Genomic DNA, 19,413 nt, shown 5'->3' on the forward strand with positions numbered 1-19,413 from the left:
ATGAAGACCCAGATTTGATTACTCGGTACCACATACATAGAAAAAAGCTGGAAGTGGTGCTGAGGCTCAAGTGGTAGAGTTCTAGCCTTGAGAAAAATCTAAGAACAGTGCTCAGGCCCTGAGCTTATGCCCAGGACTGGCAAAAAAATAAATAAAAATCTGGAAAGCTCTTCACTAATGAGTGAAGACTGAAAGAATAAAAGGTAGGTCTGGCAAAAAAGATTCTGGAAGATTCCCTGTTTTTCTGGGTGGGCTTCACCCATCTTACCTACCTAGAACCATTGCTTAAGAGTTGATGTTGCTAGACAGACATGACCACAAGCCTTCTCCTCCCCACTCCTACCCCAAGCTCAAAAAGAATAAAGGCAGCAAACAACAGCTGTCATTTTGAGTCTTTAACTTCTATCTTCTGTATGAGAAGTAAGAAATGCCCTATCTAGCCTTACTTTCTCCTGTTATACTAAAGTGAATCTTCCCTAAAACTTTCATCTGGAAATACTTTTCATAAATGGATCCCAAGACCTGTGTTTATGCATGGGGCCTGGGAAGCAGAGGGAATGCCTCATCCATCCTCCAGTAACAGCATTAAAACAAGGACAGGGACCTCATGGCTGCATCTGTGGACTTGAACCTAGATGATTCTAAGAACTGGTTCTAGGATTTGTGCTCTGGCTTGGTCATTTGTAGGCACAAGAAATTGCCATAGATGGAAGACCACAGAAGAGTCTAAGACAGAAGGAGGAACTGGCTGGAGTTCCAGAGAGGAAGCAGCCACAGGACTAGACCCTCATTCTTGTGACTCTGTCAGGGAGGAAGATTTGAAGCCCTACTTACACCATTTATTTAGCATGTGGAGTCCACAAAATTGGCATTACATGGAATCCACTTTTCATCTGTAAATTCCAAAGATCTTAGTGGCCAAATAAGGAAGTGGAATGCATCTACTATTAGGAGTGAAGCAAAAGAGGGACTTTAAAAAAATAAGGAAAAATTTCCTCTCTTCAAGTATACTTGGGTTTGTTTTTATTTTTATTTATATCCATAGAATAATGTTGAGCAAAGTAAAAGCAACTAAAAAAAAAGTTTAAAAGACCTTGAAAATGCTCTAAATCTTTCCATACCAATAGATACAACTATTAAAGAGAGCCATTTATAAAATTTAGAAAGCAAGATCTCCTATCTAAAGTTTATCGTGTAGCATTGGACAAAAAAAAAATACCAACTCTACTCCTTGCCTGAGACAGCCATTAGTTTAGAGGCACAATGTTAATTTATCATTCTTCTTTTTTCTAATACCATTCTTTATAAATTCTGGCTAGTAGGATCCAAAAGGTACCATGTGAATTAACCATTGTAAGATAGGTAAAGTTTTGTCAATGTATCCCAAATGTATGACACATGCTTTCAATTGTTATATACGCCTTAGTATAGAAAGTGTGATGACTTCACTAATTGAAAAGATCTCCAGGATATTGAAACAAAAGCCATACAATGAATGATTGTTGTCCTTAATGTACTATGTTATCTCTCATCTCTTTTGCTGTCCCTTGGTTATCTCATATTGTTACAGTATCTCACTTTGTTATCTGATATATTGGATTTATTTGTATTTGGTTATTTGAAATTGGATAGGGAAGGGGGGAAAACCAAGTCGGGGGTGGGGGGGTGGGGGGAGGGTAATGGGGACCAAGACATGTGAAAGGGTATCAATATATGTGAATTAATGCACCTTCTATCTGGCAAATATCATGTAACCCTTTTATTAATTACAATAAAATAGAAAGTTATCAAGTTAAAAAGAAAAGAAAGTGTGATGACTTCAAATTTTAACCTAGGCTTAAGAGAATAAAACTAACCAGGATTTGTGGCAATTCATCCTTTCATAGCTCACCTGAGGAATTCACTCTTCCTAATGACAGTCCACAGAGGAAGAAGGCACAGGGCAGGGCAGGAAGGAGAAAAACGATGGAGAAAGGGGAAAAAGTACAAGATCAGAAAGGATGAAGAGAGGACAAGAAAATATATAGTACTTATAACATGCAGTCTTTGATGGTGTTAACATTACCAGAAAAACACAGGATGCTCACAGTTTTAGATTCAATCTAAGTTTCAAAAGGATAACTGAAGTAGTTTTTAAAATGACATTATGAGACATGCATAGTTAGTTTAAAAAAAGAAAGATTTGTTAACAAGGCAACATTTTTACATATTTTCATCAATCAAATGATCTGAAGCATTAAAAACATATTTCCAATAAACAATTCTTTTTTTTCCCTCAAGCAGATAATAGCAAATGGTTTTTAAGAGCCAAGGTTTGAAAATGCCATTCAATTATTTGAAGCACAATCCATGGAATTTTATAACAAGTTCTTTTTTCCTTAATGATAACCATGCTACACATTCAAGACAGTCATTAGACTGTCATTTAGACAGTCATTTAGACTCTTCTCTACTCTCTGCTAAGATTGTCTTATTAAATAGGTTTACCTGGAAAGAATAAACTAAAGGTTCTTAAATCCTCCCCATACCCCACTGTCCCTCTCTTCATTTACTTCTATCTGGCCTTTGTGAGGGAGGAACACTCAGTTTTATGCTTAGCTTGTACACACCCCAAAGCTACTCTTCTTATGCTCAACCTCACAAGTCCATGTTGTGTACTGGCTGCATGTGTGACTCTTGGATAAAATGCAAAACAAGAGAATCATGCAGCTGTCCAGAGAAAATGAACAGCTGCACTCAGCACTGTGTTTCTGACAAATGTGCGACTATTTTCTCTATTATATAAAAGGAACAATGATTAGACTTAAAAATAATCCACCATGGTAAAGCATAAAGTCTGATCATTTCTAAAGATGACTTGACAATGATCTTTTAATATTTTCTGGCAACAAAAACACCACACAAGGAGGTTGTCATACCTTTCCTGGACTTTCCTGCATTTAACAACAACAGCAACAAAGAAAAAAGAAAGGACAAAGATTGGATTCATTCTGAAGTAGTTGACAAGCTGTACAAAAGCCAATGAGCATCACAACTGCTCTCTGCTTTCAACTCTGCTCTCAAATCTCTTGGTTGGCCTGAGGGACTTTGTCAGTGCTGTGCAGACAGTGCTAAAGAAGGCTGTACTTACACCATCATCCTTGACGCATCCATTATGACAGCATCGAAAAAATGGTGCATGGAAGTTAATTGTGTACACAAAAAGTAAATGAAAAAGTCAATGTTTGAGTGAAGGGGAAGTTATTAGGTACAAATGTTTTTCTCTCCCAAACCTTGGAGTTTTAAGAGCATTTGATATTGGAATGAAGCCCAGTAAAGTCATTATAAATGTGTAAATGATCCATTACTTCCTAGTTCTAGTGATTCAACTCTATGGGTTTCATGTAAAATTCTGCCAGCTTTGTTGTTTGCTGTGTCTCTAAGAATTATTCTCCCTGATTCCTGCTCCTCTGGGTGGAAGAGCCAAAAGCCACAAGAAGAATCATCTCTGGGTTGGCAAACCTATAATGGTTCTCTATTTTCTCAGAAGCCATCACATCAGAGTCCTGAGAAAAATTTAGCAGAACATTAGCTTCTGGAGCTTCAGTATTCTCAGGAACACAAAAGATATGTTCATCAAGAACAAGAGCACAGTGGTTAATCAAAGGTAAATGATGATTCTGAAGAGCTTATATCCCTAAGTGAGCTAGGAGAATAGGGTTCTCTTTTCTTTATGACACCAGCATGAGTACTTCAATTATTTGAGAGAAAAGGACTCAAAGCACAAGAGAGGGCTGGGAGTTTGGCCTAGTGGAGAGAGCTTGCCTAGCATGCACAAAGACCTGGGTTCAATTCCTTGGTACCACATACATACAAAAAATCCAGAAGTGGTGCTATGGCTCAAGTGGTAGAGGTCTAGCCTTGAGAAAAAAGCCCAAGGACAATGCTCAGGCCCAGAGTTGAAACCCCAACACTGGCAAAAAAAAAAAAAAAAGCGCAAGAGGTCAAATATTCCTTCAGATTCACCATGTTCTCATGAAAACCTTCTACAGGATACTGTTAACAGCTCTAGTGTTTCATAAATCTATCTATTTAGTGCAAGGGTCTAGTTTTTCTTGCTTTCTAATTTAAGGAAGATTTTTCCATTTAGAGTGTGATCATCTGTGATTCTTCCCCATTTCCTGAGAGTCTCAGTCTTCCCCAAACCTGCAACACATAAGCATAACAATACACCAACTGGCCTTGTGTGCTCCACTGGCCAAGCCATGCTTTGATGTCTTTGACCATTGGTAAAGCAGATGTAAAAGGAAGCCTATTGGAGCCTGGAGTTTAGAGTTTGGCCTAGTGGCAGAGTGCTTGCCTAGCATGCACGAAGACCTAGGTTCTATTCCTTGGTATCACATACATAGAAGAAAAGCCCGAAGTGGTGCTGAGGCTCAAGTGGTAGAGCTCTAGTCTTGAGAAAGTCCAAGGACCGGGCTCAGGCCTTGAGCTCAAGCCCAGGACTGGCAAAAAAAAAAAAAAAAAAAAAAAATAGCCAGCACAAAAAAAATATGCTTGAAGTGTGTGTTTAGTGGTAGAGCACCTGCGCCTAGCAAGTAAATGCAAGGCCTTGAGTTCAAACACAAGTACAACTACCAAAAAGAAGGAGGAGGAGGAGGAGGAGATGGGGGAGGAAGGAAGAGGAGGAGAAGGCAAAGGAGAAGAAAAAGAAGAGTAACATTTAGGACTTTAGATGATCCCTTTCTAACCTCCCCAATTCTACTGTTACTCTTTCTCTGAGAAATGTCAAAGCTTTACAAGAGACAGCCCTAGGATGGAAAGGTACACACCTCTGAGCATCCTCCGTGGTTCTGAGTCTTTGGTCATGGTGGCCAGGGAGTGTGGGAGCACGCTGCCACAACTGTTGCTCTGTCCCAGAGGCATGTGAGCCTGTGAAAATCAGGAGGGAACACTTCAGGAAAACTTCATCTCATAGGGCCCTTCAGGAAATAGTCACATCCCTTTTTCCATAGCTCCTGCCTAAGCAATGAGGACTGAGAAGGTAGGTCTTCATGTCCCATCTGGGGACACTAGATGGCCAAGGCCATCGGATCTTCCTAACAAACTCACAGCATTCTCAACATCACAGCATGCCTCCAATGACAATTCCGAAAGGGAAGATGGTTGAGGAAAGAAACTATCTATTGTCACCTGAGTGAATGGCCAAAAATTCTTCATGCATTAGGAGCTGAGGGCAGATGCAGGGAAAGGAATGCATGCATACCATGCAAAAGGCCGGGAAGACCTACACTTGTTCAAATGCATCAATTTCTGTACACTTGAAACACCCACATAAAACAAATGAAAACAAAGTTTCTTTGATTCAGGACAAGGAGACAGGCTAAGGACGCCTCCATTAAGAACTTCCCTCTTAAGCTGGATGATAGTGACATATATCTGCAATCTTAGCTACGTAGGAAGCTGAGATCCAGAGGATCATTTTTTCAAGCCAAGGGCAGAAAAGTCTGAAAGATTCTGTCTCCAAAATAACTGGTAAAAAAAAAAGCAGACAGAAGCATGGCTCACGTGGTAGAGTGACAGCCTAGTAAGAAATCTGAGCAAGCTTGAAGCCCTGAATTCAAATCCACATACTGGCCTACATGAAACAAAATAAACAAAGAAAAACTAACAGAAAGAAAAATGAATCTTCTGCTCCTTCACTTGACTTTTCCTCTGGTTCTGAAATGGCCCCAGGGTATGCCAGCAGAACATAAGGGAGGGCACAGACATTGGCTCCCATCTCAGCATCACTAACACCGGCTGAAGGGTTTGGCATTAGTCACTTAGCTTCTTCTACCTCACTAATCAGTAAACATTTCCATTGTCTAACCATGCTAGGCTTTGCAATAAAACTATTTTCCAGGCACTGGTGGTTCATGCCTGAGATCTGAGGATTTAGGTTCAAAACCAGCCTAGTTTTAAGACTCTTCTCTCCAATGAACCATTAAAAAAAAAAAAAAGCTAGAGGAAATGGCGCTGTGGCTCAAGGGGTAGGGCAGTAACCTTGAGGTGAAGAGCTCAGGGACAAAGCCTAGGCCCACAGAGTTCAAGCCCCACAACCAAAAAAAAAAAAAAAAAAAAGCTAGAAGTGGTGGAGAACCACTTGAGTGAAGCCTTGAATTCAAGCCTCAGTACTACCACATTAAATAAATTGATTAATATAAGACTACTCATGTAAAGGGCTAAGCCCAGTGTGAAACCTGCAATAATTGACCCAACAAATACTTGGGGCTATTAGTTCTGGAGTCTCTTAGGACTTAATCTTAATTGGAACTTATCTTATTTTTAAATCTGGGATGTAACTATCCCAGGAGCCTGTCAGGTGAGTGAATTGGGATCATGAAAATATCTACCTCCACAATCTTTATCCCCAGAACATGTAACTCCAAATAGTCTCTGAATAGCACAGAAAAGCTAGTCGGGATGTCTGCCCCACAGCAGATCCAATGCTTTGTTATCATAAGCGGTTTTCCTTCCAGGCCTTTGCACGGTGGGAGTGTAATAAGAAGACACCCCCAAAAGAAACCCCTTGTTTCTTCAGTCCTACCTTGGGGGCGATGCTTCTCCCCATTGTAGCACTGCTGAAATGTGGGGAGATGGAAGGTGTGGTTTTCTTTCGAGGCAAAGTGTCACTCAGATAGAGGCCTTCTTTATGCTGTTTTTTCCTTTCTTCCAGACTTCTAAAGTGCTTTAAATGCAAATGTAAAAGCAAAATAGCAAAACTTGACTAACTGCAACAGATCAGGGAAGAAATGGGGGGAGAATGGGGGGGGAAGTATGCACTTACAAAGAAGGTTTCATATGTTCACCCTGATTTTCTACTTCTGTTTATGCTGAGGAACAGGTTTTGGTTAGCATCTGCTGTTACTGAACAATGGAAGAATTTGTTACTGAATCACCTTTCACTTCTGTAGTGCTGCCTTGAGGCCTCAGCACAACTTAAGAGTTATTGTGAGGGTTGCCACTAATCTGATGGCTTTGGCATGCAGGTGGTGGCACAGGGTAGTGAAATAGCCAGTGGATCAAACAAGTAAACAATGATTGGTCTAGATAGGTCAATGTGACGGCCCAGATCCCAGAAGCAGACAGGAAAGGAGAGAAGGAAGTGAGCAAAGAGAAAGATCAAGTAAACAGAGAAGTTGTATGAAAAGGCCATACTATTTCAGTGACATAAACACACTCCAAATGTATGTAAACTTTTCATAGAAGGCACCTTTCTAGGTTATCCTTGTATTCCATGCCCCGACTGTACTGTAATCTCTTATTTAAATCTACCCTCTCCTTCTCTCCCCCTCTCCTTTTCCTCCAAGTATCTTCAATAGTAAAGTGATTTCTACATAACTCCCCGCCCCCCGCCGCCCCAGCTTTTAAAGCCGATCATTTTAACTCCAATTTCAAACTCTTGAAATACATAAAAATTACTAGATGTGGTAACACAGCATTTGGTAGGCAGAAGTAGGAGCATCACATATGTGAGGCCTCAAGTATTCCTTTCTCCTAGCTTTGCCCGCATATCCATTATCTATGATGACCAATAAAAATAATTGGATTGATATTACAACCTCTGGACTATAGATTTTATGGAAGTACTTACTAGCATATTGATGAAAACATAAGATCAATCATTACATATTTTCAAAAATGTGAAATTTGTTCAAATGAATCAAAAGCCAGAAGAAGATGATCAAGACCTTAAAACTTTATAACAATCATGAGATCTCTAGAAATACTAAATGTCAAGGAAGGAAGGAAGAAAGGAAAAGAAAGGAAGGAAGGAAAAAAAATCTTGCCCTTCTAAAATTAACCGTAGAGCCAGATGCTGGTGGCTCATGCTTATAGTCCTAGCCACTTAGAAGACTGAGATCTGAGGATCTTGTTTTGAAGCCAGGTTGGGCCCCAAAGTCCATGAGGCTCTTACCACCAGTTAACTAGCAAAAAAGCTGAAAGTGGAGCAGTGGCTCAAGTGGTAGAGCATCAGCTAGTCTTGAATGGAAAAGCTTAGGGACAATGCAAAGGCACTGAGTTCAAATCCTAGTACTGGCATGCACACTCACTCGCGCACATGTGTGCACACACACACACACACACCACCACCACCACCATCTTTGGAAAAGCTGAAGAGATTCCACTTCAGTGACCCCACCCCTCTATGCACCAGTACCTACATTACCTGAGGCTCCTGCTGCTGTTGCCTTCTGTGTTTCTTAGCTGGTAGAGGTGGAGGTGTGTCATTTAAAGGAAAAGGATCAGATGTAGTCATGACTTCAGGCCAAGAGGCTGATGGAGGTTGAGTGATAGTATGAGGAGAAAGAGTGGAAGGAAACATAAATCCAGGACAGACAGATGATCTTTGCTTTATAGGAGAAAGAAAAGGTATAGATACGTGTTCATATATAGTGAAAGGATAAAGCAAAGAAATGAAACTGACAATCGAATTTATTGTTGTTGTTGTTGTTGTTATATGTTAATCAAAAAGTCAAACTTGATGGGCCACATTTTTCAATTTAGCTGTTTACTAAAATCTATACTGCAGCAACTTGGATGGGTATAAGGTATTCTCATTTATTATTAATGGCCACTCCCAAGAATGCTTTCGAAAAGCCTAAGAATCAAAAATATCTGCATGGCAAAACAAAATAGAAAATAAAATCAAGCTGGAAAGGTGATTTAGTGTGAATAATTTTAGAGAAATTGTTTTTTCTTTAATTTTAAGAAAACTAAGGTTGGAGTGCTAAGGCACTGAGCTCATTTGCTTCAAATGAGCTTTTCCTCCCCTTCCCCCACTTTTTACCATTGAGATGCACATAAATCCACTTTGTGGTGTCTGGCATCTTAAATGATAGAGCAGAACCACAAGTAGATATGTTTTAGAAACTTATCTTCAGTCTGTCAAATACCATCATTTTGCTTATTTTCGGCTAACTGTGGGTTCATTATTGACATGAAGAAAAGCAGTGATTGAATGAATGAAATGTTATGCCCACACACCTCTGGACTCTGGGGCTGGCTCCCCGGCACAGCAGAGGCAGGCTCAGTGACAGCAACATCAGCATCAGCAGAGAACTGAGCAGAAGGGGACAGACTCGTGGAATTGCCACATGGGTCATTAATTTCACTTACACTGAGATAGCCCTAAAAGGAGGAATTGAGAAGTTAAACACAAAGAAAGCAAAAGCTGAGGCATGCGAGAGTATTAATGTTCTCAGTTCAATGAAGTTAGCTGACAGCGGCATAGCCAGATGCCTCGGTATTTTCAAATGTTTCATTAAGAGAATGATCAGTAATTAAAATGGTATTATCAATGTTAAATATAAGTTGTTTCAGCAAAATCAAGATGATTCTATAATCAATAACACAACATCTTCTACTTAAAAATAGTTTGAGCTATCAAGGCTCATTCCACAGAGGGAATGAAGTTGTCACAGTCCATACATTGAAATCAACCACACACCAAGAAGAATCTGAGGAATAAAACTGATAATGCAATAATTCCATTCAAGAACTTTCCCTACAAATCTTTACTCTTAGATTTTCCCTTCTTTTGTTTGCCAATGAATCACTATGTCAATAAAAATAAGCTAAGAGGTGCTGGGTTTGTACTAAGGAAATATTTATAAAACAGTAATTTACTTGGAGTAGAATTTAGCTTTTGAGCATCTGTTTCTCAAATGAGATATAACCAAATGAGAATAAAAAGCACATTTTTACCATTCTCATACAGGCAAATACACATACATATACATTCAGATAGACACAGACAGACAGACAGACAGACAGACAGACAGACAGACAGACACACACACACACACACACACACACACACACACACAGCTCTAAGATGTAACTGAAGGTTGTTTCAATTCAAAGCAATTCCCCAATTCTGAATTCTTCCCCTGGGTCAGAGAATATTCACTTGCTTTTGAGCTCAGGAATTGAGTTCTAGCTCTGGATTACAGAAATATCCCATATGCCACAATCTGTATGAGTCCAGACTCTCGAACTCCTGTTTGGTCAAGGCCAGCATTGACCAAATCCCATCTCAACCAAGTGTGGTGGCACACACTGTCTTAGCATCTACAGATAAAGTATAAATAGGATGATCTTGGTCTACATCTACCAGCCTGGACATGAATAGTGAAAGTGGGCCGGGAGGGTCACCTAGTGGTAGAGTATTTGCCTAGCATGCACAAAGCCTTGAGTTCGAGTCCACATACTCAGAAAAAGCTGGAAGTGGTGTTGTGGCTCAAGTGGTAGAGTGCTAGCCTTGAGAAAGCTCAAGAACAGTGCCAGATCCTGAGTGGCTACATGCCTAAGAAAAACATTTCCTGTGTAGGAATTTCTGACACTCTTGTCTTTTTATAAGCAATTTATACATAAGAGTAGTTCTTTTGATTCTGCAATTTTTATATAGAAGCTTTCTCCTTAGCTTATAAATATAAAAAGCAAAAATACAAGGAACACTGTTTCCTTTATCAATCAGCATTATACTTTTCCAAAGTAGAGTTTAAACATTCAATTCACAGAGTCCATAGTGCTTGATGGAGGCAGGAGCTCCCAAATAAAAGAGTTGGCAGACAGAATGTTGAGAGTCAAAAAAGAGATAGAGGAAAGAAATAAATTAGACTATTTTCCCCAATATTTGGTATATATAACATTCTATAAAACTCAGGAGAAAGAATAATAAGAGTAAAAACAGGACAGGGAAAGAACCTACATTTTGTAACACTCTAATTACTTCACAGTGTCACTGCCAACCAAACCAATTGCATTTACACAGGCACATGTGCCTATATGCACACATGCGTGTGTGCCCACACACGCACACACACGCGCAAGCACACACACACATACATTGTATGCATTACACACACACACACACACACACACACACACATTGTATGCATTATACACAAAGCTAATCCCTGGACTCCTCCAAGCGTTACTAATAAAGTGTAGGAAACCCATCAAACCATGGAGTGCTTTATAAATCATTAAGTTACTGTTAGATGGGCAGACATGTGAAATCATGGCTTACCTCTTTTAGAGTATTGGGATTAACAGGAAACCCTTTTCCCCCAGAGAGGATGGTGTATTTCTTTTCCAAATTACAAAGATTCTCCTTTTCCTGAAGGAAGACAGAATCTATTACGCTTGGAGAAAACTCTGGATACAACTGAGTATAATGACTGCACCGAAGACAAACCCAACCCCATGTCCTCGATGCATTTCCATGTTTTCTCCTCTTTCTTGGCAACAGCTTGCTATTGTATATTTCTCATCTCTACTAGCTGATGTGATGCATAAGTTGTTTTCAAGTATACATACCTAGATAACCTTTCATTTAAGATAAATTTTGTAGAGTGACAACTTGTTACTAGATCACTGGGTGTTCTAACTAGAGCAAAAAAATGGAATATGGATTAAGGCATCCTTGGAGTCTCTCTCTTTTTTTTTATGGAGCCCTTATAGGCCTCATCTTTTAATTTAAGTTATCTTGAAGTAGTTGTACAAGGGGTTTCAATTTTGTATATCAGTGAGTACAATACATCTTGATCAGTGTCACCTCTTCATCATTGTCCCCATCTCTCCCAAACCCCCATGCCCTCAAGTTACCACTTTCATGCATTTATATTAAATATTATGCCTGTATTTGCCAGTCCTTTCTCTCTCCCTTTGTCTGCCTTCCTACTTCTTTACCTCCTCCACTCCTCAAAACACATATTTCAGCTTCCAGTACTCATTTCATTATACCACATATTAGTTGTTCAAAGGAGTTACACCCATGGGAATCCTCCCCTGAGTAAATTACAGAAATATTTTTGAAAATATTTTTATTCTCCTAAGTAAGATATAATTCTGGGCTTTACAGTGATAGAATATCATAACCTATATTATATTTTCCTCAAAAACTTGTCTGATATTAACTTATGTTGGGGTCTAAGATCTACATAATTTGCTAATAACTTTTAGAAAAAATATTTATGGATCACATTGCTTACTGTAGTATAATCCACAAGCAGAGAATGCAAACATCTTAAGGATACTATTTGACAACTTTTTTTAAAAAAAGTCTTCACCAAGTTTCTAGAGCTCATTAAGAACTTTGGCAAAGTAGCTGGATATAAAACTAACCCAAAAGAATCAGCAGCCATGACAGGAGCGGTGGCTCATGCCTGTAATCCTAGCTACTCAAGAGGCTGAGATATGAGGATCACAGTCTAATGTCAGCCCGGGCACTAAAGTCCTCTCCAATTAACCACCAGAAAAACCAGAAGTGGGGCTGTGGCTCAAGGGTAGAGCAGTAGCCTTGAGCTGAAGAGCTCAGGGACAGCGCCCAGACCCAGAGTTCAAATGCCACAAAAAAAAAAAAAATTAAGAACTAGAAAACAACATCAAGAAATGGAAAGACCTTCGAACTAGAAAACAACATCAAGAAATGGAAAGACCTTCCATGCTCATGGCTAGATAGAATTAGTATTACAGAAATGGCAACTTTCTTCCCTTAAAAGTAGCTATTAAAGTAGCTAATTTTTTCTTCTTCTTTTTTTTTTTTTGTTTGCCAGTCCTGGGCTTGAGCTCAGGGCCTGAGCACTATCCTTGGACTTTCTCAAGGCTAGAGCTCTACCACTTGAGCCTCAGCACCACTCCAGCTTTTTTTTTTTGTATGTATGTATGTGGTACTGAGGAATCGAACCCAGGCCTTTGTGCATGCTAGGCAAGCACTCTACCACTAGGCCAAACTCCCAGTCCAAAGTAGCTCATTTCTCATAATTGGTTTTGATCTTCCTGCTGCATACTACTCTGACTCCATCATATATTTCTATGATCCCAAGTATTATATTTCTAGGTGAGTGGCCAATATACAAAGCTCAGAGCTGAGACTCACCCCATCAACTCTGATGTTTCATGTCTTATTCCTGAAATAACATTAGGAACCATGCCAGAAATTTGGGCTGAGAGTTACTTTGTATTGGCCATATAGATCTCTTTAGCTATTAGTCCTTTTACTAAGATAGAGAACATGGTCCCTGAGGTGAGGATGATCTGGCCTTCTTCTAACAGACTCCAGTGGAGTGTTTAGTGATGACAATGTCTAATTCCAACGTGACATTTTCCAGGAAGATCCACATTCATATAAGTGGAATTCAAAATACTAGGGCAGCTGAGTCAAAATATATGACAACAGTGAAAGTTTATATAAATTTATGTAACTATATATGCAAATAATGTAACTTCAGTTATTTTTTTTAAGGGAAAGGAAGTTGGGTGCTAAAGGCTCATATTTGTAATCCTAGCTACTCTGAAAGCTGAGATCTGAGGATTGCAATTCAAAGCCAAACAGGTAAGAACTTCTGCAAGATTCTTATCTCCAATTCAGCCCCCAAAATGCTGGAAGTGGAGCTGTGGCTTAAGTGGCAGAAAGCAATCCTTGAGCCAGAAAAAGCTCAAGGATTGTGCCCAGGTCCTGAGTTCAAGCTTTAGGATTTAAACAAAAGATGAGGGGGAGGGGAGAGGCAGGGGAAATAAAAGAAAGTAGCAGAGGGAGTAGTTATAGGTATATATAAGCTTATATAATATGATATATAATATAATAATATATAGTTATATAGGAATACACAGGTATGGAAATGCTACAATGAAACTCCTTTGTACAATTAATATACACTAATAGAATTCTGTATTTTTTCTTAAAACTACACCCAAACTGGTGGTGTTAGAAAAGTTTAACTCTCTGATGGATGATATGACTCTTTCAAAAGAGGAACATAGAGAAAGTACAAATTTATAGTTCAGATTTTCACAATGTAGGGCAAGCAGTAAGAAAACATCCTTGCTAATTTTTCTGAATTGTGTTTAATCATTTAGTGCATCATGTTACTAACATGAAAAATTAAGTAGAAATGTAGATAAAAGTCTTCTTTTGCTGCCTGATAACTAGCGATGAATGGCAAATACTTACTCTTTGTAGCATCATTATTAAATTATTCTTTTCTTTCACAAAATGATCTTGCTCTCTCTGAGCCTGCTGAACAATGTGATTGGCTTGCTTTTTCAATGCAGAAATTTTTTCCTAAAAGAAAAAAGGCAATCTGGGCAAGACTGTAAAGGTTTTGACAATTGTAATAACAGTAACCACATTTGAGCTGGAGGTCGGCAGTCACGTTACCCAAGTCTATGAAATTTCTCACCTCAATGCTTCCTTACTCTAGACCAATACAGTTCAAGTGATTTAAAATATATTTCCAAAACCTTAAAACAACAAGCACAAGATATGTTGTTTCCTTCCCTTAATTTTTTCCTCCAATTTTATTCTCAAGTCTTACCAGCTTAATACAAATTTTAGAGTGTGATGAGGTGATAGCAGAAACTCCAACTTAAACTTTCTTCATAGAATTATCCTGAATCTCCTTAAAGTGATCGCAAACGTGAGTGACTTTAAAATAAATATTTCAATTACTAATTTCAATCATGTTCTTTCAAGGTAAGTGGGAAAAAATAAGTGTTATTCATGAATATATCCACAGCATCAAGTAACAATGATTGCACCATGTTTCAGCTTATCTGCTTTAGAGAATGATTCTCTGAAAAGAATGCTGTATAATTTACCAAATTTGATGTAATTAAAAAGGTAGTCAGTCCAGTGCTGTGGCTCATGTCTGTCATCCTAGCTATTCAGGAGGCTGAGATCTAATGATCAAGGTTCAAAGCCAGTCTGGGCACAAAAGGACCTGAGACACTTATCTCCAATGAATGTCTAGAAAATGGGAAGTGAGACTTAGCTCAAGGGTAGGATGGTAGCCTTGGGCTGAAGAGCTCAGAAACAATGCTCAGGACCAGGGGTAGGGCAGTAGCCTTGAGCTGAAGAGCTCAAGACAGTGCCCAGGCCTAGTTCAAGCTCCATGATCCACAAAAAAAAAAAAAGATATTCAGATGCACACGCAGCTATCAGATAGATCATTGTTACCTCATAAAAGAGTTCATTTTACTTATTTATTGTCTGCAAGCCATGGGGCTTGAACTCAGGGCTTAGGTGCTGTCCCTAAGTTATTTTGCTCAAGGCTAAGTACTCTACCACTTTGAGCCACAACTTTATTTCTGATTTTCCGGTGGTTAATTGGAGATAAGAGTGTCATGGACTTTCTTACCTAGGCTGGCTTTGAACCATTATCCTCAGATCTTAACCTCCTGAGCAGCTAGGATTATATCAAATCAACAGTGCCCTATTAAAGAGTTTAACTTTTCACATTAAACATTATCTAGCAGTAAAGTACCTTTCTCGTGACAACGTTCCGTTGATATTCAGCCACTTCACGCAAGAGCTGTTGAGTTAAGTTTTCCTTCTCCTCATCTAGACGGCTCTCATGCTCAAGTTGCTGGAATTCCAAGTCTTCAAAGTGCTTGCTTTCAACATCCAACAGATCAGCATCCTTCAGGCGAAAGAGAATAAAAACAAGATGTGCCAGGCTGCAAAGTCCCTAATGTGAAGAAAGAATTATGAGGGGCTGGGAGTGTGGCCTAGTGGTCAAGTACTTGTGTAGCAGGCACAAAGACTCGGGTTCGAGTCCTCAGTACCACATACATAGAAAAAGCCAGAAGTGGGGCTGTGGCTCAAGTGGTAGAGCACTAGCCTTGAGAAAGCCCGAGGACAGTACCTAGGCCCTGAGTTTAAGCCCTAAGACTCATAGGGAAAAAAAATTGTGAAAGCAGTTGGTTCAAGATTTCCAGTTACAACCATAACTAGGATGAGATCTTGACAATCTTTGTTTGGAATTAAACCCCAGAGCAGTGCCTGCTCCAGTGGAACTGAAAGAGATACGTAGAGAGGACAGCATACTCTTCATGATCATGGATTCTCATTTTCAATCTACCAAGTGATTTAAATGAAGTATTTAAAACCTCAGGGAAGAATCTAAATGGTATCTGCAGACCAAAGGCAAGATACAGTTTCTTAAAAGAGAATTCTAACAATAAGCTATGAAATGAGACTTTATGAAAAATGAAGTGAGGTTTTAGTATATAGATAATAAAATAATAAAGGTTCAAAAGCGCGCGCTCTCTCTCTCTCTCACACACACACACACACACACACACACACACACACACACACACACACACACACACACACACACACACACACAGACCAGAAGTCTGTAAGGGAGAATGTATCTCCCAAATGGTATATACCATGTGAAGACAAAATGACTTTATATTTGTTTAGTTTCTTTCTCAGTTTTTCTTTCCTCTCTCTTTTCCTCCCGTCCTCTCTTCTTTTTTTTTTTCCTTCCCTTCTATCTTTCTTTTCTTCAAGGCAGGTCTCCTGGCTGGTTTCATGATTCCCCATAGTTTTGCCTCCTAAAGATGTGAATTAAAGGGGTGTGCCACTACACTGGGTGGGCATAGATCATCTCAACTTCTTGGCAAATGCTTTCCAGCATACAAACCAGTAAAGTAACATGTGTACATAATTTAAAATATATTCTTTGGGCATGCATGCAGTAATATATTTGACTGGAAGAGAACCTACCACATATGTTAAGAGGGCAAGCATTTGGATTTGACTCTGAGTGATGGCATGTCTTAGTAGGCTTGGCAGCTGTGCCCAGTGTACCACTGTGTTGAGAGTCACTGAGAATGGAGGATGCTATTGTGTGTTCAGGGCAGGGAGTATATTGGATTTCTTTGTATCGCTGATCAATTTTGCTATAAACATAAAACTGGTCTAAAAAAACTAAAGTCTACTTACTTTAAATCATTTATAGACTTGAGATTTTGTAAACTGGGCCAAAATGAGCCTGTGGCAATTATTTAGAACTCTTTTTTTTCTACTGGAAAGATAGAGCTGATGCTTTGTGCGGACACAAAGGGTAAACAAAATCTAAGGAGCATTACTCTGAAAGTAAACATGTGGGCATTTAAGGAAGGTCATGAAAATGAAATGGTCTAGAGCAGAGGTTTTCCAATCTCTGAGACCTACTTAAATCAGAGACACTTGGAAACAGGACGGTATTTGTGCATGAATAGGTACACACTGCATGAATTATTCTTCAACTTGCTCTTTCAGAATTATAAATGTGGTACATGTTGAAAGCTTCTAAATAACAGAAGGAAGAGGTAGCTAGGGAATATAGCTAACAGCTTCTCAAGACTAAAATAATCAGGTACTTTTGCTGTTGTTCAATTAAATCCTCAAAGAGATTAGAAAAACTCTTCTATAAGTCCTACAGCATTATGTAACCCTCTTTTTTCCAGTTTTTTTGGGTTTGTTTTTGTTTTGTTATGTTTGTTTGTTTGTTTTTGTGCCAGTCCTGGGGCTTGAACTCAGGGCCTGTCCTTGGACACGTTTTGCTTAAGGCTTCGTGCTCTGCCACTTGAGCCACAGTACCACTTCTGGATTTTTCTGTGCATGTGGCACCGAGGAATTGAACCCAGTTCTCCATGCATGCTAGGTGAGCAATCTACCACTAGGCTATGCTCCCGGTCCCCTTTTCCAGTTAAAATAACAGGAGGCTCTTGGACAAGTGGAATCTTTTACTGTCTTCTTCAATGAATTTCTTCTAATCACGACTGATAGAGAGGCTATCAGCTACCAGGAAATTACAACCACCATTAGAGCAACAAACTTATTATGAGAACAGGATTCTCAAGGTTTAAGAGAGGACAACATGATTAGAAACAGGAATTCAAGGTCAGGCCTAGGTGGCGCATGTCTGTAATCACAGCACTTAGGAGACTGAGGCACAAGCATTGTGAGAAGCCTGGCTTGCTCTAACAAAAAGACTCTAAGTTAAAAAAACAAAAGACCAACAAATGACAAATACCTTTTTGTCTAACACCTCTTAAAACTTCCTTTGGCCCAAAAGACTAAGAATGCTGTGTTGTTTTAGTTTTAGTTTTGAGACTCTGTCTCAAACAAAACAAAGAAACACAAAGAAATAAAAGAAGCTCAGGCTGTCCTACTTCCACCTCACAAATATTGGGATGACAGAATGACATGCATACACTACCACACCCCACACCTGGCAAGAATGTGCTCTTGACTCCACGTTTTTGGTTGACATTTCCAAATGATCAAGAAATGTATCAAGTGATTAATTAGGTGATTGTGGAAATAAGACGTAAGTGTTGTATCTTGAAACAGATTATCTTCAATCTTCAAATACTGCACTGGTCGATACCTTTACTACTATAGGTACATTCACTCCAGAGTTCAAGGTCTTCCAAACAAGTTTCATGTGTGGTTAAACATGATTGAGAATTAAAAAAAAAAAAGTTAAAGACTCTTTCTTGGCTTCCAAGTCGTCTTCATTAAAATGTATATCTGGGTCACAGTATTCACCAGGTTAGGTCCCTACTCCACATCTGGTTAATGTGCAACACATATTATTTAATCCTATAAAAGGCCAAGAGTCACTCATTTATTTGTAGCTAATATTTAAACCACCACATGAAAGTAATAGCACACTAGGGAAGAAAACTGGAAATAAAGCTAAGCCCAGCACCCAGATCCCAGAGGCAAAAACCATCTGATCAAATCATCTAAGTCATTAAAAATGTGGGCATACTAAATTTTGTAGGAAAAAAAAGTGCTTGAAAGGAGAAGGAAAATCTTTTAAAAGATTTTAGATAAAAATAAGAATTAGGGAATGGAGTTCAGGGTTGAATTGTTTATGGGAAATTCACACGAAGTGAATGTGTGTGTGTAAATCTTTACTTTCTTTGCTTAATGGAGGGATAGGAAGAAAAGAACAGATGTAGTATTGCCAGGATTATAATTTTATTATGTTATAAAGGCCAACTCTGGAAACAACTTCAAATGAGGTTCAGGGTTTGTTAACCTTTCTCCATTCAATGTTTGACAGTACACTATGGATGCTTTTGGAAAATGGGAAAACACACCATGTTTGTATACCTCTTTTTTATTCGTTTCTCTTTTTTGTTTGTGTTTCTGTTTTTTTGGTGCTGGTTCTACGGCTTTAACTCAGGATCTGGGGGTGATATCCCTAAGCATTTTTGCTCAAGGCTACCACTCTGACACTTGAGCCACAGTTCCACTTTTTTTGTTGTTGTTTTGTGTGTGTGTGTGTGTGTGTGTGTGTGTGTGTTGTTTTGTTGGGTTTTTTTGCTGGTTAATTGGAGATAAAAGTCGCATGGAGCTTTCTGCCCATGATAGCTCTGATTTTCAGATCTCAGATAGATGAGTAGCTAGGATTACAGGCATAAACCACCCATGCCAGCTCAACCTCTTTTACATACAGATGTTGAATGGATTTTCAAAGACTAACAGATAAGCTGGTTTTACAACCAGTAATGTAAATTTCTTCTAATTATGGCTATAATTATATAGAATGTTTTTTTAAAATCAAGAGACACAAATCAACTATTCAATGGAAT

The 19,413-nt window shown here is 39.0% G+C and overlaps 1 protein-coding gene across 8 annotated transcripts in view; it reads right to left on the reverse strand.

The window, feature by feature from the left end:
• Phldb2 (pleckstrin homology like domain family B member 2) overlaps window positions 1-19,413 on the reverse strand; it is a 93,908-nt gene that overhangs the window by 14,867 nt on the left and 59,628 nt on the right. For 4 of the 8 annotated variants that reach the window (XM_090346809.1, XM_090346799.1, XM_090346759.1 and 1 more), the window contains 6 exons: window positions 15,294-15,449; window positions 13,982-14,092; window positions 11,057-11,146; window positions 9,010-9,153; window positions 6,569-6,709; window positions 4,812-4,911 (listed from right to left, as the gene is read on the reverse strand). In XM_090346809.1, coding sequence (XP_090202935.1) covers window positions 4,812-4,911; window positions 6,569-6,709; window positions 9,010-9,153; window positions 11,057-11,146; window positions 13,982-14,092; window positions 15,294-15,449 — 742 coding nt within the window. The remainder of the gene's footprint in view (window positions 1-4,811; window positions 4,912-6,568; window positions 6,710-9,009; window positions 9,154-11,056; window positions 11,147-13,981; window positions 14,093-15,293; window positions 15,450-19,413) is intronic. The other 4 variants (XM_090346785.1, XM_090346776.1, XM_090346768.1 and 1 more) reach the window with 3 other exon arrangements.

This window comes from Megascapheus bottae, chromosome 1, assembly GCF_031878675.1.
Source record: "Megascapheus bottae isolate mThoBot1 chromosome 1, mThoBot2.hap1, whole genome shotgun sequence".
NCBI classification, from domain to species: domain Eukaryota; kingdom Metazoa; phylum Chordata; class Mammalia; order Rodentia; family Geomyidae; genus Megascapheus; species Megascapheus bottae.